General features: G+C 35.9%; 1 protein-coding gene and 1 pseudogene across 3 annotated transcripts; one reads left to right on the top strand and one right to left on the bottom strand.

The window, feature by feature from the left end:
- Positions 1-26522, bottom strand: HADHB (hydroxyacyl-CoA dehydrogenase trifunctional multienzyme complex subunit beta). Of its 3 annotated transcripts, none has more exons than XM_016135136.2 (16): positions 26393-26522; positions 20710-20784; positions 20566-20610; positions 18489-18588; positions 14720-14764; positions 12985-13084; positions 9833-9920; positions 8541-8728; positions 8052-8232; positions 7162-7283; positions 4745-4824; positions 4618-4665; positions 3984-4071; positions 3545-3619; positions 2971-3135; positions 1-534 (listed from the first exon to the last, which is right to left on the bottom strand). In XM_016135136.2, the coding sequence occupies exons 2-16, from the start codon at positions 20774-20776 to the stop codon at positions 499-501; spliced, it is 1428 nt and encodes a 475-aa protein (XP_015990622.1). In that variant the 5' UTR covers positions 20777-20784; positions 26393-26522; the 3' UTR covers positions 1-498. The 3 variants fall into 3 exon arrangements, with proteins under 3 accessions (XP_015990622.1, XP_036079959.1, XP_015990624.1); XM_016135138.2 differs by lacking the exon at positions 26393-26522 and adding an exon at positions 23110-23197 and having other exon boundaries at positions 499-534; XM_036224066.1 differs by lacking the exon at positions 2971-3135.
- LOC118605935 lies at positions 5106-5223 on the top strand (annotated as a pseudogene).

The following is a 26522-nucleotide window of genomic DNA, read 5'->3' as shown; positions in this document are numbered from 1 at the left end:
TCCAATATTTCTCCACTTTATTAAGGGTAACCAATGTATCTAAATATTTACTATAAGTTTTCAGTGACATTTAGATTCTGAATTATCTTTCCATAATTAAGTTAATTAAGGCACACTGATTTGCATTTTATAACAAATAGGACCAAGTATAATTTTGCAAATGTTACAATTATGATTCCAAATCTCAACTAACCTCTTTCTCAAATTGCAACCACTCATTTAGTCTTTAATGAAAATAGAGACCAAAAATGAATATTTAAATGTATCACTGTGTGAGATTCTGGCGACTAAGAAATCTCTGAAGAAGCAGTAAGCCGCGACTAATAGAACAGAAAGCTCAGACCACTGGCAATGATTATTTCAAAGTATTTAACAGAATGCCACAAATTTTGTTTTCCTAAGAGGAGCTAGGAACTATAGATGCCATTTAGTAATGCATTGAAATGGCATTGCTAATTAGGAGTATTGCACAGAAACTCCGGGTCACCTCTTCTTGATCTATTTTGGATAAGCTTCCACTATCATAGCATGGCCCTGTAAAGGAAAAATAAATTCAATTAGAGCAATGAAAGGTGATGAATTCAGCCAACACAAAGGCAGTAGAGAATAATGGAAAAAGTAGACTTTAGAGTTTGATCCTGGCTCTGCCATTCAAACACTGTGTGATCTTGGGAAAATTATTAGCCATTCTGAACCTCAATTTCTTCTATAAAATGGGGCTCATGGTGCTTACTTGGTGTTTTTGTGAGTTAAATTAGATAGCATACAACATATATACACCCACACATTTCTGTACAAACATGTACACATGTACACATATATACCTCAGAGTCTGTCTAGTAGAATCTGATTCTTCGTGCTTGCTACTAAAATGAGAAGCCACAGGGGGCTTTTTTAGCTGTACAAAAGTAAACATAATACAGTGACTGCCAGTAACAGTAAATTTCTAGATGAGGCTTTGAAAGGTTAAGCTACTCATCCAAATCCACAAAGCTATTAAGTCACAGGGCCAGAATTTAAAACCAGGTCTAGATGATTCCAAAGCCACTGGCTCTTCTTCGCTATTCTACTCAGGTAAAGACGATCTGAGGGCTCGCAAAGGCAAGAAAGCAGGAAATCCCTTCTTCAGCACTATGCACAGTGCTCTGTACTAGTGATCTCCCCAGCTGAAACCAACCATAGAAATTTATGATTTTGTGAGGCTAAATCCTATCTGATAATCACGATCATTCTATCTTTTGGACTGCCATCAAACCAGTTAAAAGCCTAACTAATCTCCCTGCTTCTAGGTTCAATTAAATCCCCATATATATTTAATAAGCAACTATTATCTCAAAACAAACTGTTAGATACTTCACACAGGTTCAAGAAAACAACAAAGAACAGAAATGGGAAAGTTTGACTTTGAGATATCCTAAAAGGGCCCATAATAAGGCAGAAATCTCCTTCTCTAGCTCTATTTAAAATACACTGGTTTCATGTTCCAAATCTTTTTGATTGCTCTACAGCAGTGATTCTCAACTACAGGTATTTTGCCTCCCACACTCCTCAGAGGACATTTGGCAATGTCTGGAGATTTTTGGTTGTCCCAGCTGTGCATATATGGGAAGACGGGTGTTCCTACTGGTATCTAGCAGGCAGAAACCAGGTTAAACATCCTACAACCCAGAACACAAATCCCCACAACAAAGAATTATCTGACCCAAAATGTTAATAGTGCCAAAGGTGAGAAAACCTGCTCTAGATCCACGATGATGGATTCTTACTCTTATCTAATCATGTTTGTATTACTCATTTTTGGCTCCTTATGAAACAAGTTTAATCTAGTGTCTAAGATGCATCATCTCTCTGCTCACTAGAAGAAAGGTACTGGGTATTACTCTTTGTTTATCCACGAAGGCATCTAGTATTATGTTACTTAGACGCTATGTGCTCAATGAAAAATTACGGAACAAACACTCAAAAACAAAGGACATTAATCTATGTGGACTATGCACTACACACAATGCTAGGCACTAGCTGTTTTCTTTGTTTAAACCTGGTATAGAAATATGAGGAAGGGCTCCAGTCTTAGTTGAACATAGTTTTCTATAAAAAAAGTTACACAGATTAAAAAATGCTTTCGATCACGAAGTCTAAAATGTTCTAAACTATAAATGACTCCTTGTTTCTTCAAAGGTTCTGAGGAAAAGTCATAAATAAAGGCTTTTAACTGTAACATATTTATACTTTTACATATCTTGATTATTCTCTTGATCAGCAACAGAAAGTTGCTGTAAACTGAGGGAAAATCAAATCTGTTTCCATGAGGGTTAAAAAAAAAAAAAGATTACAGCCAGCCTTTTTTTAGGATTTCATTCCCAGAGTAAAATGCTGTGGTAGGTAGGAAGTTGCTGTACCACAAGTGAAGCAAGAAGAAAAAAATCTGTAGAATAATATAATTTCCCCCAGCTAAACAGCGGTGAGAGGTAAGTTAATTCTCCAATTAAGGTACAGTTCATTTCTGAAGAAAGGCAGTTTACCTCTTAGAGAGAATTTATAGAGAAGTCTCATGGTGACTAGATGAATGAATAATATTTTATTATAGAAAAATAAATGAAAATGTGAATAATGATTTACTGGTGAGGAGATTAAAGTTGATCTAATTTTTTTCTATATACTTTTGTACTGTCCATAATTTCCATAATGAGTACAATACTACTTTTATAAACAAAAAAAAGGTAATATTATTTTAAGAAAAAAATTACTTGGATTTAAATAGCAACTTCCTTCCAAAGTAATATCAGAATTAAAATTGTACCCTCTGCCCCCCACAAAAATAGGCTGCTTTTTTGCCTGGTTGCTTATCATCAGAAATATTGCTCTAAGAATATTTCAAACTAAACTAAATCAAACATTCTTGGATGAGCTTGTTTTGTTTCCAAGAAAATGACTTTCCTATGAAGCTCCCACAAAGCTGTTGTGACACACCTGTCCTCCAGCTGCACAGGCAGCCACTAAAGCGTATTGGCCTCCTTCCTTCTGTAGTCTGTTGGCAGCTGTTATGACCAACCGGCAACCAGTGGCTCCAAATGGGTGTCCCAGGGACAGAGATCCACCCCACTTGTTAAACTTCTCCAGAGGAGGTGATCCAATCTGGCTCCCACAAAAACAGATACAAATACAAAGATGAGTTTACTTGAAATAAGAATCAGGCCAGGCCCTTAGTAATAGGAGGTAATAGAGTGGGAGGGAAATAATAAGACACATCACAAATTATTTTATTGCAAAAGAAAAATCCTAGGTCAATTTTTAAAAACCAAGGGTCTATTTATTTTTCATCTAACATTGGACTGGGAAGAAAAAAAGAAAACCTAAAATTTTGCTGTATTTTTAAAAGAATTTCCAGGAACTATTTTGCAACTAAGAAGCAGATATATGTAATGAAACACAAACTTCTTCATATGAGAAACTTTCCCCTTCATATTTTTACTAGCAGGTAACTAAGCTCCAAGTATTAAAGTGTTTTTTGGAAATCCAAGCATATTTTTAATCAGAAACTTACCTTGGTTTTTCTACCCATGTAGTTTTGTGAAAACCAGTCAGAATCCATGGCTTTAAAATTAGCCAAAATCTGACCCTAGAAGGAAGAATAATTCAATAAGGACCTTGTTATTAATGTCTCCCGAGGCTTTCTTTTATGGATGTTTATCTAAGTCCAAAGCTCAGCAAATCTTTAAATTAGTTTTCACTGAAAAATTTTTAAAGAAACAATTCAGTATTTTTGAAAGGTTTCTAAGAGCCTCAAAAAGTATGTTTTTCAACATTGTACATGTAGCCCTGGATTCTTTCCTGTTATGCCCTGCCAGCAGCATCAGTACTTCAAATATAAAGCTCCACTTTTCGTTTCATTCATATTATAAACTATGCCTTGCTCTCCCCCACAAACATGGACATTTTTTTGTGATTATAGTTATTTAATATTTGTCTTTAAAATGACTTACTGAGAAAGCTTCATGAAATTCAAAAACATCAATATCATTCATTGTTAATCCTGCCTTTTCTAAAACTTTTGGAGTAGCGTATGTTGGTCTGAAAAGAAAAAGTAATATGTTAACACTTTAAATTTTAACCTAAGAGCACTTTCATATTCCCCAAAATGAATTCTATATAGGTATCAGAATGTCCTCGACTCGTTCACTCATTCTACTGTACAAATGTTAATTAAGTGTTGAGAATACAATAGTGAACTGAATAGAAATGGCCTCTGCCCTTATGCAGTTTATATTCTAGAGTCAGGGAAACAGATAATGAACAAATAAACAATGAAAGAGTAGGACAAACGAATAAAGTGAAGAGCTAAAAGGACAAAGACTTCAAAGGGCAAAGCAAAGGATATGGCATGGCTCATGTGAAGGACATAATGGAGGCCAGTGAGCATAAAGCCTTGTGAGCGAAGAGGCAGTCTAAAATGAAGAGGCTTTCACAAAAGGCTATTCTGATATACCGACATAAAGGATTGTGATTATTTTTTAAAATAATTATAAATTCAGGGCTCAATGTGCTTTAAAATCTGTGTAATAAATGTGGATAACCAAATATTTCTGATTATAATCCAACGATATATATGCTACTTACCCGAGTAAAAGCTGATCTTTTGGATCTTGAGACACATACAAAAAATCCCTAGGTAAAAAAATAGAGGGGTTAGCTCCAGTATTAAAATAAAGAAACCAGAGGCAGTTTAATCAAACATTTGCCTTACCTCAAATACGCCTTTGGCTTATAACCCATGGCCAGAGCTTTTTCCTCTGCCATAATCAGCATTGCAGATGCACCATCAGTCTGAAATGTTAACCAGAACAATAATGTTAAGTTCTTGAGCCTGTTGTAGGTCTTTCCACAGCCACCTTCTTCTATGTCTTGGTCCTCAATCTGCCAACTAATTACACTTATATGGTGATTCTACATAGCAAAACCTTTTCAATTTTTCTATCATTAAGTCACAATTCAAACACACACACACACACACACTACATACAGTGTTTGACCGATTTTTGCAGGATGTTCAAAAAGTACCATAATTACCAAATGGACAAATAGGTAACTTTAGAAATATAAATTCAGTCTACGGCCATGCCACCCTGAACAAGCCCAATCACATCCGATCTTGGAAGCAAGCAGGGTTGGGCCTGGTTAGTACTTGGATGGGAGACCACTTAGGAAGACCAGGTGCTGTCAGCATAAAAAATAAAAAATAAGGCTTTGTAAGCTGACAAGATCCTTGTAATCTGTGAGGTCAACCAACGGTTGCCTTGCCTAAAAATAAATAAATAAATAATAAAAAAATGAGAAATATAAATTCATAATAAATCTAAAGAAAAGGTTGTTTTTTTTTTGTTTGGTTGGTTTTGGTTTTGGTTTTGGCACAGAACATGAAGAATTTTATGACTTAAAACAATCTGATTTACTAATTTATTTTTTTATTTTCTGGACTGTTTCTTAGCTGCTTCCTGCTGGTGGCTTTTGGGTGATTTTCTTCTACTTATAAATTCCATAGCAAGTAAACCGATGGGAGAAGAGACACAGGTAGGCAACTGAGAACATCAGAATCACAGTCTTCCTTCTTTAGACACATCCAATGTGCTCTTTTCCAGCTAATTACTGAGAAGTTGTGGGACAAAGAGGTACCACTGAAAGAGCCCTTTACTATGACTTCAAAAGAGCTGAGAAAAAAAAAAAAATCCAAAATTCCAAAGAAAAGGAAAGTACTCTGTAGAGTTTGCAAAATCAAAACAATTTCTACCACATTATATCATTTTTTATAACTCAGTAACCCTGAAGAGACTATGTAGGCACCACCAATAGGGTGGCCATAAAGTCTGGAAACAGTTGACTCTACATTACAAATGGTTTATGGACGTTACATTAATATGTTCAATGCGCCACCGTGTAAAACTGCAACAAATGTGGTGCATTAACACTTTTCCAAAAACCCAGATATCTGTGTGTATTGCCTCTGATCATTTGCGTTTCTGGCTTTTGATAAATCTGCACCGTTAGCATACTCCAGAAATAATCAAGGTGGTTTACATCTGGCAAGAGTGTAGCCCATTTCACATGGCCCTATCAACCAATCTGTTTTTGGAAATAATCATCTAACCAGTCCTTCGCCACTCAGGCTTAACGAGGTGGTGGATCATCCTGTTGGAACTATTCTAGGCACCCTTCCCCTAAACCAAGAGCAAGTATTAAATAGTCGCTTACCAAGGTCAAATATGTCACAAACATTTGCCTATGTTTCTAGACTTTACATCCAGGTAGGGGAGTTATATTGTAAAAGAAATACTGACTAGATGGACTACATCCAGAAGATTACACTCAAGGTGGTAGGAGAGGGGAAATCACATCTTACAAGCAGAAGCAGAATTAATAGGGACATTTACTTGAGGAGGAGCCAAAAAAAAAACAAGGAAGAATATGAAGCTACCTGCAAATAAGTAAAATAAAAACGAGGGTATATTTATTCTCTGACAGGAGAATAATTTCAGGGTCAGTATAAAACAACATTTTCTAACACTCAGAGCTAAAAGAGTTATCTTATCACTCTTTCTGCTTACTTCCTACATCTTTTATGACTCCCCAATTCATATCCTATGCTCCAACCAAGCTTTACTGCAAACAGGCCCTTGCTCTCATTCCTCTTTGATTTTGCATTTGCTGTTCCCTTTGCCTAGAATGCTTTTTATGCATTTCTTGAATTGGCTTATACTCTTCCCTCAAGATCTGCTGCTCAAGTGTTAACCTCTTCTGAGAAGTCTCTCTGACCCCCCCCCCCATCTATGCATCTTCTCCAACAGCCTATGCTTACAGCCATCGCAGCGCTTTCTCCCAATATTACAATCATCTGTTCTTTTTATCTCTAGTGCCTAGGATAGACAATCAGTTTTTTGACTGATTAAGTAACTGAAGAGAACAGCTTTTTGTATCTGAATGATGGCTGGATCAGGTGATTTCTAAGGCCTTAAAAATTATGATTCTCTTTTAACATTATCTTTATAATGAATAACTATATTCTTAAGCTTCTATTCATAATACGAACAGACCTACTTTAGCTTTTCTATTAAGACTACGCGAATATAAAAATCACTAGTAAACACACATATAGCACACATCAGTTACCAGGAAAGAAGAATTTGCAGCTGTCACTGTGCCATAGGGCTTGATGAATGCAGGTTTCAGTTTGGCCATCTGCTCCAGGGAAGAAGGACGAATGCCATTATCTTTGGTAACTGTATCTTTTCCTATAAAAACATATGAACTTTTTAACTCTAAGGAACTATAAAGCATTATATCATCTCTAGAGAAATATGCTTTAAAAATTACAAGAACAAATGAAATGAAAACCATACCTATTACCTAAAAAGGAAGCCTTTTATTGTTATCAAGATATTATCAAATTTTAAACTAAGGTCTTAAGACATCTGGAAAAAAATCTGATTTAACAAAAAAAAGGACACCCTATTTTCTTAAGATACTCATTCACATTTGGCTATTCCATACAGAAATCATATGAATGAAGAATTTAAAAAATAGGCACCTACATAAGAACTAAACTATATCAGAAAGATGTAAAAGGACTCTTATTACGAAAACTCTCTTCACAGGATGTAAAATACAGCATATAGAATACAGTCAATAATATTAATAACTGTGTACAGTGCCAGGTGGATACTAGATTTATTGGGGAAATCACTTCATAAATTATATAAATGTTTAATCATTATGCTGTACACCTGGAATTGGCATAAAATAATTCTGAATGTCAACTCTAATTGAAAAATAAAATAAATGAATTAAGAAAAAACTTCTCTCTTTAAAATGTTTACCTATTGTTACAACATAAATTAAAACCTGAGTCCATGTTTAACAATAAAGGCTGAGTATTTTGGAAACAAGGCCAACATGTTCACAAAAAGTCATCTGGGGTTCTTGGAGTTTCAGGAGAAGTTCAGACACCCTAGCGAATATCAGGAAGCAGTCCTCTTTACAAAGGGAGTAAACTGTTTTACCTGGTACTTTGAAGGGTACAATATCAGAAAGGAGTCCTTCATCCTGTGCCTTCTTGGCCAGGCTGTGTGAGCGCAGCGCATACTCATCCTGTTCCAGTCGAGACACAGAAAAGGCAGCAGCCAGTCGGTCAGCAGAGTGGCCCATGGTCTCATTGGTAGAGAACTCGGACACTGAAATGAGCTGGGAAAGAAGACGTATAGAATCAGGGACACTGTTAACAGGTGTAATGTCACACGAGGGTTATTGGGGAAAGTTAAAATCTATGATCCGTCAAGACCAAGAGGAGGGAAGCTATATATAAGCAGGGCATCTCTAAAGAGGGCTTACGAATTCAAATTTCCTAACCACTATCTTTTTTTTTTTCAACTTGGCCAAATAATTAACTCTCAGAGCATAAATGAAATTATGCTGTTTCACCTAACTCTAAAATCTCTGCAGTAGGCTGCTTGGGGAACACAAGTCTTCATGTAAGAATTCACAAATCTTACCTCAGGTGCTAGGAAATCCAATCTGAACTTAGAAATTAAAGATAGTCGCTGACCCAGAGTCTTGGCCTTATTGAGATCAAGCATCATTCTCCTCATTTTCCTTGAATGACGAATAGGGATGTCGGACATTAACTCTACACCACCTGCCACAACCACATCAGACTGGCCAGCAGCAATCAAGCCAACAGCTATAGGGCATAGGGCATACATACATGAATATCTTTTGAAGAAATCAACAGACGACTGATTAAATTTAAGCTTCTTGATTTAATAGTTGTATGATAGTTATAGGCACTGTACAACATCTATAATTAAGGTTTTTATCTTTTCAAAGGGATTAAGATAATTTTTTAAATGACTAAAAATACATTCAATGCACTAAAGAAAAACAAGTTTCATTCAGGCCATATGGAAATCAACCTCTGGAAATATCCACTGAACCAACTCTCAAATCATATTCTAAACCAGAATTTTCAGCATGTTTTATATGCTCTGAACTTTAGTTTTCATATATTTTTACTGTAAAGGGAATTTCAATTTCTACTACATGCCCAAGAAATTCTGGCTTTTGTGACATAAGGCAGCCCCAGTCCCCCTTTACAGCCATTGTTAAGTATTTTGTTGCTCTAACTGGAAATAGTCACATGCTATTTAGAGTGGTGAATTGCCACAATCACTGCCTCTGGCTTCCTTCTCTGCCACCCATGGGTAGACTGCCTGACCTGGCCAGAATGTTACTAAGAGAATACATGGTTACTATACCTTTCAGATTTCCTGTCTTTTCACAATAAGGGTGGTGCTACAAAATATCCCCCAATTTTGCTAGTTTATTAGGAGAATTTGTAACTAATTATAAAGAATGCCTAGATGCCAGGAGAAAGTAGAAGAAAGAGCTGTACCATCTAAAAGCAGTGATTTATCACTACGGTGATGGTGGAGGGAGGAAGGCCACAATCTCTGGGGGAGAATATCATATTAGAACCACCTAACTTTAAAACTTAGCAGGTTATAAACTACTCATGCCTCAAATTCAGAAGCACCCTTCAAGAAACACACTCCTCCAATAATCCCTGCTGTAGCCATCCACATAACTGATGGAGAAACTACATGATCATTGTGTCCTTCAGGCATGGAGTAAGAAAAAAGTTGAGACCTACTGTCAAAAATCAAAAATTTTAAATGTTACCTTATCTTTTAAAAAACACAAATTCAGAGACCTGTGTTTATCATTTACTTCTGTTAAAAGACAAAAGAGAATTACCATGTACCTTCCGCTTTTTAGAAGAACATACCTGTGGTCATGGCTTGATTGGAAGAGATGCAAGCCATGGTGACAGTGTGAGCAGGAGTCTTGTCAGAGAAGCCAGCTCCAAGGGAAGCCTTCCGGAAACAGTGAATGAAATGATCATGCTACAAGTGAATGATGCTTTGGGCACTACTTCTTTGTGTGGTGAATCAGGAAAGGGTTGAAGTTTAATATTCTACAGAGCAATATTTAAAATAAAATCAAGCCCATCACAGAAATGACTTATTCATTTTTCCTCTAGCCATTAATTAACAAGCACTCTGCAAAATTCTTGGTAGCCAGTTTCTAGTGTGGTACACAAGGCTACAACATTCTTCTATCTCACCTAATACCTTAGCAATGCTTTACTAGAGCTTTTAAGGATATCAATATATAATTTGGTTTTAATGTGTTTAAATTTTCAAATAAACTTAAAGTACACTTGTTAAATATAGTTGATGAAATGATGAAATATATCTATATAGAGTGGGGTCCTCATGATCTGTGTTCCTGCAGTTAAAAAGCTGAGTAGCGAAAGTCTCAAACATGAAAATAATTTCTAAAGAACTGACCACTCGCAGAGTTCCCACTCACGTCCCTGCCCACGTAATGCTCGTCTCTCCTCTCACTGCCAGTCAGTCTCTCCCACTGACTGTCTGATACTTTAGACAGCACTTTGTAGATCCAATATAAAGTCTCACAGGAAAACTTGCCAAATATGTAGGAGTTCAAGTATATGAAAGAAACTTTAAAAAACTGCCTGAGCCACTGACAAATAAAGATTTGACCAATGAACAACTGGAGAAGAGAAAACTGGCCAGGATGATGACACGATAGGCGCTTCAAAAGAATAATCCGGGGGGAGGGGGGGCTCGAGAAAAACTGAGACGCTCTGTTAATCTTGCAAGAATGGCCTCTATTATAATGCCACCGTAAAGTTAAACATGAAATGAGAATATCTATTATTTTACTATATTACTAAATTAGGCTGCAAATAAACTAAAAATGCCTGATTCCACTATTTACGTAAAGAATTAATGCATAGGTGCAACAATAAAATGCTTATTTTTATAATATTAAGGTTTCGCTGTAAAAATAACACACTCAACTCCCCACTGTTTACTATGAAATTCTGGTTTCCATTAAGGAAATTTATTTTTAGTGGCCTCTTTCTGAAACTATTTAATTATCCTCAGAATACAAGGTCTCCTATATTTGGTAAATATGTTTTGAAAGTCTAAAGAGCTTCGCTGTTTCTTAACTGATTTTTTCCTTTATACTTACACTATCTGTATACTACTTACCATAATCTATAGAAATATCAATGTATTACAGCAGTGTACATGTAATATGACCTTATTCTGGTCTTTCTAGGTGGGCTTGATGCTAAGTATCCAACCCACTTTGCTGAAAACTACCCCCTGCCAACTGCACGTCAGCCTCTCCATGTAAACCAATGCAAAAGAGAGAGGCAAGTCTTCAGGGAGCAGGGGAAAGCTCCCCAGTGGGGCAAGTGTAAAGGACACTTAGGTCATGTCAGCTAATCCTTTCTAGCATGTGTTATACCCTTGGCCCCAAATGATTTTCAGGACTGATGGAGCCTTAAATAGAAGTGGTTGCCGACGAGCCTTGTCCACATGCTTTTTCTATTTAAAGTCTGAATAGCTTTGAGCAAGCTCAGGCTCTAGATAGTACACTAAGGAAAAGGGGAAAGGTGCCTCTTAATTAAGTTGGATAGCAGGGAAATATGCTTCAGTAAAGTCAGGTTCATGGGAACTCGGCACCAGAAGCTTTTTAGGATTTCGTATTTTGTTAATATAGACCACAGGTCCTCAAAAATTCTCTAGTGGGAAGTTATGTTAGCTTTTAGGTTACATATCCCCTCAACTCAATCTTTCCCTGCAGCTGCTGAAAAAATTATCTGGTGTGCAACGCAACTGGTGTCAGTATAGGGCAGCAAGAGGAAATCTACCTCATGTCAATTAATACCTGAGGTTTGCAGATGGATGTAAAATTTCCAGAAAAACATTTAGGGAAAAACATTATAGCTTTACTGTTAGGGACAGAACAGTAACACAGAGAAAACTGAAACAGATTTAATATTTACTCTTTAAGTGCTCTTATAGGAGTCACTTTTTTCCCCCCAGAATATAAAAGTTTAAAATGTATTATGAATAACTTGATATACATTTAAAAAAGTGAACGTCTAGAAAATAATGTAAAAATCAGAGAAGGGGGAAAAATCCTCTTCTTCTTCTTAATTCTTTCATGACTCCCTGACAACGTAGTTGATTTTTGTGGGCTGCAGTAATGCCAGGCCTTTGACAGTTATATTTACTGACAGGTAAAAATGTAGGGCAGAACAAATACTTCTGTTCTTCTCAATTTCCCTTTTCTTGGCTGACAGTAATAAGGTTATTGCCGTTTCAACTATAATGAACACAATAATACAGCAGGCATAGACAAATAAAAAGAAAATGCTGAGCACGCTGAAATGTGCTTTGGAGCCAACTTTATGCAAATAATCACTTTCTAATTCAAACAAAGCTCAGAAGATGTGTTTGGACTATTCAACATGATATACTTGTAGGATGTGTCATATAAATTTCAAAGGCTCTTATTATCTTGGTTACCCAATAAACACTACCTGGAGTTATGCCAACTAGGGTAAAAGTAAACTCCTATGCAATAAGTTTTAAAAAAAACCTGCTCTACGTGTCATTTAGTGAATAGGAACAAATAAGCAAGGCCGTGTCCAACAAAAACCATGTTACGAATAAATTCTTCGCAAAATGTTGAAACTTGAAGTTAATTAGAAGCCAGGCTCTAACGTTACTCAAAGTCACATCAGCCACACTCTGCCACAAGCTCTATTTTCCTAACAAGAGACAAATTAACATTTCTCGCACCAGCTCAAATAACTGATTTGATTTTTGTACAGTATAAAGATATACTAGTAGAATATAGTGTACATCATTTGATTTACAGTACAATTCTTTTAAATATTAAATAACATTATTCAAGTTATAAAAATCACATAAGTCAAATATAACTTTACTTAATGGAATTTAATAGCTTTCGAAGACTAAATTCTATTAGTTGAAATTCAAATGGTCTCCTAACAATCTCTTTAAGCAATATAAAGTTCGTTTTACTCACCTCTCTAGCTACATTGCTTGTTTTCACCTCCTGTATAACTGTGCCAAAGACAATATAATCAATAACTTCCTTTGGGACATTGGTCCGATGTAACAAACCCCTGAGAACAGAAGTTCAAAGCAAAGAAATGTTTCATACAGCAAGGTAGTGCCACTGATCACCACCTAAAACACTGCACTTCTTTAAAAAGATTGAGTCTAAAATTAAAAGCAGACTGTAACAACTTTTCCTTAATTTGACAAGCATGTGGCACCTTATCAAAGAAAAAATGAATGATTTAAAAAGTCAACATATATTGTTCAATTGGCAATGAGAAGCTATATAGAAAGAATAAATAATTTGGAATCCAATAAAACAGATGAGTAAACATAGTGATGTTAGTGGGAACCAAGTTTTCGGTGAAAAGAGAAAAGACAAATATAAAAATGAAAGAGGTAAAGTAAAATCCCAGGTTTGTTACATTTAAACTTGAAATATCAGTATAAATACATGATTAGGTAATATACATATTTTCCTAGTTCTTTCCACTGATAGAAACTAGGAGCAATAACATTCCAGCAGAAATGAGCACCCTCTGAACTCAGACTTGGTTTCTAAATGGCATTCTCCATTAAAGAAATTAGAGCTTTTTAAAAAATGAGATCGGGTTTAATGCAGGGAAAGTACAAAGTGAACCTCACTGATCTATTCTGTGCTGAAAATAAGAAAGTACTCAAATACTAATGGGACCATAGCAAAAACAGGAACGCAGGTATACACATTTGTCAAAACTCATCAAACTATATACTTTAAATCTGTTTATTTTATTGTGTGCAATATGAGGAAGCCATTATGAGGCACTGAAGAAGTCACGTAGCTAGAAGCCATAACAATGGCTACTGGGTTTGCGTAAACAATGGTTCTAGGAAAGAAGTTGAGTTACCTTGGTAAATCTTGTAAACTCACCTTTTAAGGTAACAGAATGTTTTACAACCTTGGAAACAGGGCTATGTATGATCATATGTAATTGACAAGCATTGTTATAGATATGTATGGTGTGCTTTGCTATGGTAACGTAGTGATTGATTATGGTATTCAATAATCACATAAATAGGCTATGCTAAATAAACTCGGGGCTGCAGCTCTGACTGTATGCCATCCCGGAAAGATCTCTTCTGTCTTCTCTTTTTCCCCTTAGGCTTCACCCCCCTCTTTCAGGTGCTATTCGATCTCAGCCGGCTGGCTCCAGCAGACTGGAGACTGAGAAAAGTTTGGTGCATTAAGTGATCACCAAGTATTTACTATTAAAATAAGTTTCCAAAGTGTAGTTACTGTAGAGCAATAGGAATGGAAACAATTATGAGATTAAGGACAAGAGATGGAATAGTAAGAAAAGAGAAGCAAGTGCTGCTTTCGTTCATTCTTAAAGCCTGGCAGAAAGAAGAAATAGAACAGGTGGGCAGAAAGGTCAACTGAAGGGTTTTTTTCAAATTAGGAAAGACTTGTGGCTGGCTGAAGACACAAAGGCAAAGCAGTAATGGAAAATGAATGAGATGATGCCTTACATCCACAAGGTGCATGAATCTGTATAGCACATATAGCTAAAAATCAAGAATAAATGAACCTTTTAAAAGCCAAATAAGTATTTTCTCAACACATAAAAGTTAATATATCCCAGATATGGATATTTACTAAATATGCTATATCAAGTGTAAAAACTGGAGAAAAGTGCTTTAATGAAACCGCATTTACTCACGACAGTGCTGCTCTAGCCAAATCATGTGCCATCAGGTCTTTATATCTGGGGAAAGAAAATTGATCATTTAAACCCAAAGCCTATTAGCTTTCCTTAAAAAACTTCTTGCATTCTATTTGAAATACCTAAAGAGATTATCTAACATATGCGGTTACCAATTCATTTAACTTTACTAAGGTAGTCAGTCCATCATTTCAGATGAAGAAATACTGCAACTTTTGCGATTTGTCATCCTTTAAAGTCTGGCAAGCCTTAACTCAGACTTAGTTGGTTAAGAATCAAGCAAAATTTTGCCCAGTATCACACTGTTCAGCATGACACTTGCTAAATATTCTCTACAACGAAACCCCACCTTTTGAGTTCTCCTTCGAAAAAATACCACCAACAACTGCTAACCAACCACCAACCAACCACTATGGAGTTCTAATGGTGACTTATTTACTTTCCTCATTCTTTCAATGTGTATTAATGTACATAAAAAATTTTATTTTGCAATGCCTAAAAGGACATGAAGGTCATTAAGAAATTTTCTTTTGAAGTAATTTGAGATTTACAAAAGAACTGGAAATATAGAACAGAATTCCTGTATACCCTTTACTCTACTTCCTCGAATGCCAAAATCTTATGTAATCACGAACCTGTCAAACCTAAGAAATTAACATTGGCATAGTACATTCACTAAGCTACTAACTTTATCTGGGTCTCACCAGTTTTTCCACTAACACTTTTTACTGTTCTGTTCCAGAATCTAATACATGCATTTTGTTGTCATTGCCTTCTTCATTTTCTCTGATCTGTGACAGTTCCTTGATCTTTCCATGACTTGCGTGACCTTGACACTTGACTACTAGGATTATGGATTTGTTGAAAGAATATCAGAAAGGTAAAGTGCTCTTCCCATTGCTTCATATCAGGGCATACATAATATCAACATGACTTGTTACTGGTGATGTTAACTTGATCATTTGGCTAAAGTAGTCTCTGCCAGTTTTCTCTACTATTTTTCTCTTTCTTAACTTGTTAGGAGTGAGTCACTAGTCAGGCCCTCACTCAAGGAAAGGAGAATTAAGCTTCATTTCCTAGAGAAAGAAATAACAAAGAATTTGTAGACATATGTTAAAATCATCACAGTAATTAATAAATATTTTGGGGAAAAGAAGCGGAGGCTATCTAATATCTTTTTTCTTAACATTTATTGCTCACTAATTTTAGCATTCATTCATAGATCTTGCTTGCACCAATTATTACTGTGGTATTCCAACGGGTGATTTATTTATTTCTCATTCCTTCTATATTTATTAGTTGAAATTCTGTAAGGAATGTGTGTCATTTCCTCTCATTGATTTATTCAATATTTATATTAGATTGAACTCAGGATATTTATTTTATCCTTTGGATTATAAGGTAATACTATCGCAATTTATTTTATTAATCAAATTCTTCGAGCTTTGGTCATTGGAAGCTATTTCAGGCTGGTCTGGTGTCCTTCTGACATGCATCCATCCTGTATCCATCTTTTTTTTCTTTTTCAAGCACTTCTTTACTTTCTGGCACAATAAGATACTCTAGGCTTATCTTGTATTTTCTCTGGCCCAGAACTAGTCATTATTCTAGGGAGCCCTGGTTCCTTTTACTGAAAACCAAGATTTAGGTATAAACCCTATTTAAATATCACAAATAAATTCCATTTATTTTTAATTCTAAGACTTAATCACTGGGTTGAATAAAAAGATTCATTCTTTAAGTTCCTAAAAATTAAGACATAAAAATCCAAAAATGTTTTTATTTATAATCTTTATTCTCATGTTCCTATATACCCCTCTCTACCATATATACCTCTCTCTTTCAGGGTGACTGATAACTTCCACATCCCATTGCTGGAGTCCATTCCTAGGGGTGTTTCCCACATGCTCTCCATCTCTAAGTAGAACCCGGTTTTCCAAAAATCACTCGGGTTGAAAGTGAAGTTTCTTTAAATTGAAAAGAAAAGGATCTTTTCCACCTAGAAAATGATCTTCTATTACAGATGATTTTTTTTTGTCACCTCAATTATAACATCAATAATATGACTAAACCGTTTGTCTTCTTTATAAATTTTTTCTCAATATCTTTAGTCACTTTTGTTCTTGACATAAATATTGCTTTAAATTTTTTATTTTTTCCCCCACTCTCATTTCTTACATTACTCAAAGTTTTTCTCTTCTATCGTAAAGCTGCTCATGAACTTTGTCTTTTTTTTCAATCGTGATCCTGAATTAAACTCAAACATAACAATAAACAAAAGAAACAAATTCTACACTAATGTGCTAAATACCTCATATCAAATTTCATGCAAATACCAATTACCAAAAAACAAAGTTTACATAAATGATTTAGTTGAGTGTATTTTTTAAAGCTAGTAAAACAGTTGGAATAAACACCTACATAGTATACAAACAGCCCTTCCAAAAAAATGATCTTCCTAGCCAAGAACTTTCTTCCCTTGGTGGAACTTTCTTTTCCTACCCTGCTACTGCTGAGTACAAAGAGTATCCCATCTGCTCCCTTTCCTGCTGCTAAAGCTTCAGATTCTTACCCTTACTGCTACTGTGTCAGTACAGGAATGAGATTACACACAGAAACACTGTTAAATGGGTAATTAGATTGAGAAAAGAGGGTGAATGCAATTTCATCATTTTCTTGTAGCATTACTTCTATAAGAAAGTACTCTCCAGGTACTAAATCATCTGTTTAAAAATGAACACTTAACGTCTGTATATGTATGTATACAAACACGAGTGTGTGTATCTTCCACAAATGATAGCATTGTACACACTGCTCAGCAGCTTGCTTTTTACACTTAACATATCTTCAAGATCTGTCTATATCAGTACATAAAGACAGGTCTCATTATTTTTAGCAGATGCCTAACATTCCCCAGCATGTATTTAAGTTAGTGACTGCTTAATATATAAACATCAAAATAACTGAAACAGAATAGAACTAATGTTTCATTTAGTTTGATCCTAATTGCTGAAGTCCAGTATTAGCTTTTGGACAGACTAGGCCTCACTGGGGACAGAAAAGAAGCAGAAAAGTCTAGGGAGAACAACACTGCTTCTGGGGAATTTTCAGGCTGGTCTAGGAACATTCTGGTTCCAAATACTTGGGTTTGTTTTATGCTGGGGTTTGGACCAACCCATCAACTCCAATTCCAATCATTTCTTAGAGGACAAAGCAGTAGATTAAGGTCCTTCAGAATGCCCACAGGCCCACGTCCTCAGTGTTCAAACTTTTGAGGAGGCACAGAAACAATGACCTCATCTCTAGACAAGGAAAGAATATCTCTGTTGGAAGCTAGCTATCTGGGCCCACAACATGTTTTCAAAAGAGGGCTGGCTGAATCTCATATTACACTAGGTTCGTTCATGAGAAAGGATGAAAAACAAATTTGCCATATTATTTCACCACTGGCTTGATATATTCTGTATTAGTTTTATGAAAATGTTATCTATATATTAATCCACTAGCAACAATATTACCTACTAGGTTACATTTACAAAGACCACTTTTGAAAGTGTCTTAAAAGAAGGGATAATAAACTATGTGGGATGATGGATGTGTTAATTAATTTGATTGTGGTAATCACAATGTATACGTATATTAAAACATCACGTTGCATATCTTTCTTAAAAAAAATCACATTGTACAACCTACAGTTTTTATGTGTCAATAATACCTCAATAAAGCTGGGAGTGGGGGAGAAATAACACGATCATTTCATACTTACGAAGTGCCTGACAGCAAAAATGGAATGCGAACACCATCCACCACCACAACATTTCTTACATTGGCTTTAGCTAAGGTTTTCTTTGATTTGGTCTGGACGGCTTTAAGAAAAAGTTCAAATAACTATTAGTTAAAATATAACAAATCAGATGACTTTTTACATTTTTAAAGATAGACATTATGAGAAGAATTACATCATTCAACGCCAAGTTGCATTTAGTATTTATCAAACCACTTTAATATATATATATATTTTTAAAAGGCTAAGAAACTGACTAGCATTTACGAGTTTCCAAATGATATTTAAGGTAAATACAGAGATTATATCTAATGATGATGATATTTATGCCATTAATAAAATTTCTTTTTATTGAGTGTTTAACAATGACACTGAAAAAAACCAATCTGACACATAAGTCTGTCCTCAATATTAGAAGCCACAATAATTGATGTTGTTTACTCTTCACATAGCTTAATATCCTTCTTTCTATGGAGAAATAAAGGCCATTTGGTTGATGACTACTGCCATTCTGCAAAAACCTAGAATGTTTCTTGATTTTGTTTGACTTAATTTGTCCAGTTATTGTCTAACATCAAAAGAGTAACCTTCCTCTAATTTTTTAATTAAAAAAATAAAACGTGAATGCTTGTGGTGGGGGGGGAAGGAGAGCAGAGGGAAGGGAAGTGGGGAAGGAGGAATGGGAGGGAGAGGTGGAATGGGAAGGGGAGGAATGGGGAAGAGGAATGGGAGAGGAGGGGGAGGAGGAAGAGGAGAAGTAAATACTGATATACGGAGAATAAAACTCTTTATGCCCTACATGCCATGGCCCTAAGCCTATAGCCAAAGCTGATTAGATGCGGGATGGATAATGGACCAACAAAAGTCAATGCACTGAGAAGCCAAACAGTAACTAGTGTCGTCTACCTATAAGTGGTAAGCTATGCCAATCAGATTCTCTCCCTTAGGAATCTAAGCAAAGATGCATAGAGAGAAATGCCAATTAGCTGAAGTTGAAAGGATGCCATAAGGAAGAACCAGGGCTTTTGCTGCTCCTTGACTCTGGCTTACAAATGACTTCAGTTTACTAGTCTATCCAAAAGCTGAGAATGAACTTTGGTAACTAGGTTCAAACAAATTGAATTATTAGTTCTACTGTTTATATTGTTTTGATGTTCATATTTTTAACAGCACTAACTTAAACACATGCTAGGAAATGTTAGGTATCTGCTAAAATAATGAGACTCAGTCAGGTTAACGAAACTAGAATTATTATTTAGACAAAGCACAGGGAAGTAAAGTGACCAGTTCAAGGCTACACTGCCCAGAAAGAGGTAGAACTGAAACGGAGTAGAGTTCTTCTGAATCCTGGCAAGGTGTTTTCTACTAAGTTATTATCCAAGTAGAAATACCATAACGAAATCAAAATCAGAAGACAGAAGTCAGTACAGGATCTGACAAAGAGAATAATGATACAAACTTTTTGAGGGTGTTTTTAGCACTGGCCACTGACAATACATGCCTATATCAGGTTCTGCAAAAGTGAAGAAGTCTAATTTGTTGGATTTACCAAGGGTATAAATGACCATATAAAATCAACAAATTTCCTTAGTCTCTCATTTCATAATGACCGACAAACTTCTTTTATTAACTAGTTCCCCAGTCACCCCTATTTCAGGAATGGGTCCACTTGTAAATGGGACGAGAAAATATTTACTAATAGAGAAGCCTAATACTAATTGCAGATTTAAAATGTTAACTTTTGACTCCATGAAAGTCTCAAGAGTATTTGTAATAATGGGTAAACAAACTGAGCAGCAAGGCTCATGAGGCCTCCATGACTCCACCAGGCTCAAAATCCCAGAAAACAGCCTCCTGTCAACACTCTTAAGCTCAACACTACACCATGTAATATCATCATTGATTGGCCTCGTGGTATTTTAATTTGAAGACAACAGTGACATTTATGTTGCTCATAAAAGGGAGAAATTTAGCAAATTAGTTTTGGTTTTCATGCAGAATTCACAGCTCTGGAATCTAACATTTAAATTAGAAATATTTATTTTACAAATTACTGTACCTGGGGCAGTTCGTAGCTGGGAGGAACAGCTTAGAGGTCTTACAGCTAGAAGACAAAATAAAGTTTACAAAAAGCAATTAAATTCAATGTCTGTGTAAGATGCTTATTAATCCAAATTTAATGTCTAAAAAAAATTAAACTTACAAAATCTGAGGGCCCTTTTTGATGGACTGGAAAGGTTTTTTAAAGTGTAAGTCAGGATGGAAGTCATTCTGAAATCTAAGAAGAAAACAAAAACATAACCTGGGTTATTGGAACAATTTGTAGTTTATATTGTAGTCTATGATTTCTGGTAACCTCATCCATGACTACTATAAAACACTCTAAAATGAAATCTATTACCAACCATCCTTCCTCTAAGACTATTGTAACTACACTGACACAGCTTTCATAGTGTGCAAATCACTATTCTAAGTATTAACTCATCTAATCCTCACAATGACCTAAGGAGTAGGCATGATTATTACATCCTCTGCAAGAGATGAGAAAATTGAGGCATACAGGGATTAAGTTAATGCTCAAAGATCCATTGCTACTAAGAGGCAGAGATGGGATCTGAAGCCAAGCCATCTAGCTCGAGTTTATGCTCTTCCTCTAGGACCCAGTAGTAGAGAGATTGCTGAGCATGATTATGAAGCCACCAGTGTTAATTTTCTGATGTTGAAATTTGTATTACGATTTTGTGGAATTTTTGCATTTGAAGGGAATACACATTAAAGTATCCAGGGATAGTGCTATATAATTTCAGCGACTTAACTGCTATAAGAAAAAAAATGTTCATGTATTGCACTTGGTACTTTTTTATAAACTCGATATTGTCTAAAAATAATATTAAAACCTTATATATCAAACAATGTTTAAAACGTATTAACCACTTCCCTACATTCCTAAAAATGAATTCTTACAATCAGTAAGAAAAAAATGTTCACAAAAATGGAAATACAAATGGCTCTTAGATGCATGAAAAGGTGTTCAATCTCATTCATAAGAGAAATGCAAATTTCTCTCATGTTGCAAAACCACACAGAGATACAATATTTGATCTGTCAAATGGACAAAGACTCAAAGGTTTGCTATATTTGATATACATTGTGTGATAGGAGTATACACAAACAGGCACTCAATCTTGGTCTCTCTCAAGTCACTCACCCTGGAGGAAGGCAGCTGGCACATCTCCTCTGAGCCAGCCCCATGAAGAGGCCCACGTAGTGAGGAACTGCTGCCTCCTGCCAAGAGCCACATGAGTGAGCTTGGAAGCAGATCTTCTGGCGCAGGCAAGCTTTCCGAAGACGACAGCCCTGGCCAATGTTCTAACTACAACCTCGTGAGAAACTCTAAGTTAGAACAACGCAGCTTATGTCACCCCCAGAAACTGTATAATACATTTTTGTTTTAAGCTGCTAAATTTTGGGGTAATTTGTCACACAAATACTATAGATAATATAATAAAGCCCTGTTAAACTTCTCTTGGGTAAAAAAAAAAAAAAGAGGATGCCTTATGGCTTTGAAAAAGAGGGGGGAAAAAAACACATTTTTCCAAATATGTAGATTGGAAAGAGATGAAGGAATTTAAGCTCCCGGCTCACCAGCCTAGGGATAGTCAAGGAACTCTGGCCAGGGACACAAACTGGCCTACGAGATGGGCAACCACTGTTGTCAGAAGCTGCGTATGATGCCTCATGAGCCTGAGATACAAATTTCCTTAAGTTCATTATGAAATAAAATTCATTAAAATAGTCAAGAAAACGTTGATAAAGAAAAAGGGGGACCTTGCTCTAATATATATTGAACCTTTCTATAAAACACCAGAAATTAGGCGTGCAATTCCGGCACAGGAATAAATTAGTCAACAGAACAGAACATAGCAAGTTCAGAAGGATTCGCACTCATGTGTATGAGAATTCGGTGTATAATAAAAATAACACTTCAAATAAGTGGGAGAAATATGAATTATTCAATAGATTTATTGGGAAAATGGCTAACCATCTGGAAAAAAATTTAGGTCCATAACTTACACCATAAGTAAAAATAAATTAGTCACCAGATGAATTAATCCAAATATACGTTTTTTAAATATAAAAATACTAGAAGAGGAAATCAGAGAATATTTTTTATAATCTTAGATGGGGAAAGGCTTCCAACATATGGCACACAACCCTGAGGCCATAATGGAGAATAACGAATCTGATTAGATACACACTTACAACATCTACCCAGCAAAAGATACTAAAAAAATTAGAAGGCAAACAAAAGATTCAGAGAAAATATTTGCAATATATAAAGTAGACAAAGGATTAATACCCATATTCCACAAAGAGCTTTTACAAACTATATAGGAAAAAGAGAAACACTCTATAATGGAATCTGTGGTTTTTATCCCAATATCCATTTCACTCCATTATGTAGTTGCTATATGCGGTTTACATGGGACCGAATCCAGTCCAATTCAAGTTGAAACAAATCACTGTAATCTCATTCACTGTGCTCAGATCGCTGGTTCAGGTAATCAAGGCCTAAAACAACCATGCATGGTATTGCCATTACCACTGATTGATTCAGGAACGCTCTAGTCAGTCTGCTGTTCAAGTCTTCAGCTTGGAATTCTGGAACACAAATCTTTCCCCCTGAAGCTTGGGAGAGCTACAGCAGTCTACAATCAGGAAAAAAGCTAGCCTAAGGATAGTGCTGACCCCAAAAAGGTCAGAGCATAGAATTTCAGAAAAATAAACTAGAGCCCTGATTGATTCATATCTGAAACCCATCCTCCCTTCAGTTCTGTGAATCAATACATTGCTTTTAATAAGCTAATTTGAGTTGAATTTTGTTATTTGCAACTGAAAGGCTCCTTCCTGATACATGACCAAAAGGAAAAATGAACAAATGAGCAACTCACAGAAGAAATTAAAATATCACATAAACAAAACTTTTAATGTTCAACCTTACTAACAATAAAAAAATATTTTAATTAAGATAAGGTATCATTTTGGGCTTATCAGGTTGGCAAAAATTAAAAGTATGGTTAATACATAATTCTAGTAAGAATGGACCTATTTAGGCACTTCTATATACAGTTGACAAAAGTGTAAATTGCTAAGGCCATTTTGGAAGGCAATTTTTTGTTATCTATCTAAACTTAAATTGTGACTTTCTCAGCCCAATAATTGCTCTTATTGGTCTTCAATCCATAGAAATATTCAAGACGTTGTGTAGCATGCATCAACCCTAGCCCATAGAAACACTCAAAATGTTCATTCTAGTGTTATTTGCATTCGTGGAAAACTGGAACTAATCTAAATGCACATCAGTAGGAAATGGCTAAATAAATTATATTGCAAACATATCATGGAATACTGTGGCAGCAGTTTGAAAAATGAAACATAATTATATGTATATATTAACATGGAAAAAATTTCCACAATATTAAATGAAAAAGCAAGCTGCAAGAGTATGTATAATGACTCCATATGACGAGAGAGAAAAAAGCAAGTCCATAAAACTAAGAGTCTATAAATATAAGGCATAAAGAGAAACTTTCATTTTATATTCTCAGTCTTCTTAAATATTTTTATAATGAATATTTTATTTTTATGTACAGTATAATTCTAGTTTTATTTTTAAATCTACATAATATTTATATAGATATATACGAATATTCGAAAGCATAAAAATGTTCAGAAAAATACACAGTAAAATGTTAATAGTAGTTATTTCTGCATGGTGGAATTTTAAGTATATTTTTATTTGGACTTTTCTGTAGTTTCTGAAAAAAAAATAAAGAACATATATGCCATCAATAATTAATAGAAAACAGGGAGAGATTTCCAGAGCAAGAGGAACTAAGCAAGCTACCCTATGGGAGGCTTGATCCTTACTGTCATTTACTCTACACTTTAGGAAATAGACATCTTGACTCAAGAATTTGGGGAGCATGGAAACTCTACAGTAAGGCAGACCTGAGTTCTATGGAAAGATGCACGAAGTTGCAGGTACTTTGCAAGTAATAAAAACAAGATGCACTGGCTCCAACAGCTCGTGATTACAATATCATTAATGGTTAAGAGCACAGACTCTAAAACCAGACTGTCAAAATCTACATTCTGGCTCCTCCCTAGTTGAATGACCTTAAGCAAATTACAAGATGCACTGGCTCCAACAGCTCGTGATTACAATATCATTAATGGTTAAGAGCACAGACTCTAAAACCAGACTGTCAAAATCTACATTCTGGCTCCTCCCTAGTTGAATGACCTTAAGCAAATTACTTAACTTTTCTGCTTTAGGATTAAGATATAGATAATTCATCTGTAAAAATGAATCTATAAGATGTAGCTAATTCCAGTACCTACCTCACAGGGGTATTGTGAGGAATAACTAAATTAATATATATAAAGCACTTAGAACAGTACTTGACACATAGTAAGGGTCATACATTTGTTTGCTATTAGTATTTGTGGATGGTGGCATAAATGCACTTAGTTTCCCTCTATGTAAACCACAAGAAGAAATATTTTTACCCTGATGGAGCTTACCATTTTGTTGAGAGGACAGGGAACAAAAAAGTCAAGAGTCAAAAGTGTGATTTTCATCAGGGATTACCAAACTACAACCCAAGGGCCTCTGGCTAACAATATTTGTTACATTTTTAAGGAGTTGCAGAGCAAAACAAAACAAAGAATATATAGGAGAGATCAATGTGGGTAAAGCCTAAACTATTTACTATCTGGTCCTATACAGAAAAAGTTTGTCACCCCTTATCTAAATAATGTGCTACAAAATTCTTATGTTGAAGGGCCTTGGAAGGTCAACAAAAATCCTCTTTGAAAATTAAATGCTCACTGGTCATCGATCCAGTTTCTGCTTAAAATGCATAAAGTGAGAGTGAACTATTGGACTTGACCTTTAAAGAGAAACCTCTCTTCTTTCCATACAAACGTCAGTCTCAACTTTCCAGCCATTTCCCCAGGCCCCTTCTAGCTTCCTCTCTTGTGGAACTTTCAGCGTGGTAAGCAGTGAGACAGATTTACGTCCAAATCCTGGCTCTGCTACCTACCAGAAATTTTACATAAACTCTCTGAACCTCCCAAACTTCATCTAGAAAATACAAACAACAATAACTTTGGGATTGTGAAGATTAAATAAGATGGCGTGAATGAGGGCCTTCGATATTACCTGCTTTTGGAATCGATCAACTTATTCGAGGACTCGAGCCCATGTTTCTAGCACAAAAACAGATATGCAATGCAGAGCTCTTGAGTAGAAGTTAGCAGACTTGGGCTCTAGCTTTATTTCTACCACCTGTCGCCATGGGTAAAATCACTCACTCTGATTTATGGGCTTCAGTTTCCTCCCAATAAATTGAAGGGGATGAATGACCAGATGAATAGCCAGGTCCCTTCTTAGTTAGAAAGCCCTCTGGAGCACTGCATCTCCAAAAAGGATAGAGAAATGTGTCCTCCCACACTCCTTCTACTAAATAAAGATCACAAAACCACTCCCATCCTTGGTAGCAGGAATCCGGGTAAACCCGTTCAGAATCTTTATAGCCGTTGACCTGACTACGGGAACGGTTCGTTTACTTGAGGTGATAAATTAAAATACGCAGTTTACAACAACGCTGGGAGCTGCAGACGTCACATCAGTGCAAGTTACTTCACTAATTGCTTTAGCACTCACTGGAGACCTCATCCGAGCTTCCTTCGGCTTGCTAGAGCACCACTTCTCCTAAGAAGGGAGGCAGCCGAGGGCACTGGTAAGTGGAAAAGAAGTACGAATCCAGCCGAGAGGAAAGGTCAGGACGAAAGCCGAGCGCACTTACACTGTTACGTACCTTTGCGACCCCTCGAGCTCCCGCGGTTGGAAGGCTGGAACCCAAGTGCCAAGAGTTTAGCAGATCACGGGGCGGAGGCTGCCTGGAAAGGACCCCTCACGCGCACCCGCGGGTTTCCTCTAGTCTCGCG

The sequence above is a fragment of the Rousettus aegyptiacus genome, unplaced genomic scaffold, assembly GCF_014176215.1.
Source record: "Rousettus aegyptiacus isolate mRouAeg1 unplaced genomic scaffold, mRouAeg1.p scaffold_m13_p_7, whole genome shotgun sequence".
Lineage (NCBI taxonomy): Eukaryota > Metazoa > Chordata > Mammalia > Chiroptera > Pteropodidae > Rousettus > Rousettus aegyptiacus.
This window is presented reverse-complemented; position numbering and strand designations above follow the sequence as displayed.

What these genes read in the sequence shown, in the direction of transcription:
- HADHB (XM_016135136.2), bottom strand. Translation starts at nt 20,776, where the DNA reads ATGACTTCCATCCTGACTTACACTTTAAAAAACCTTTCCAGTCCATCA. An exon ending in CAAGCAATGTAGCTAGAGAG is followed by an intron (nt 9,921 to 12,984) that starts GTGAGTAAAACG and finishes TGTTTCCGGAAG; the next exon opens with GCTTCCCTTGGAGCTGGCTT. An exon ending in ACATGGGTAGAAAAACCAAG is followed by an intron (nt 3,136 to 3,544) that starts GTAAGTTTCTGA and finishes TGTGGGAGCCAG; the next exon opens with ATTGGATCACCTCCTCTGGA.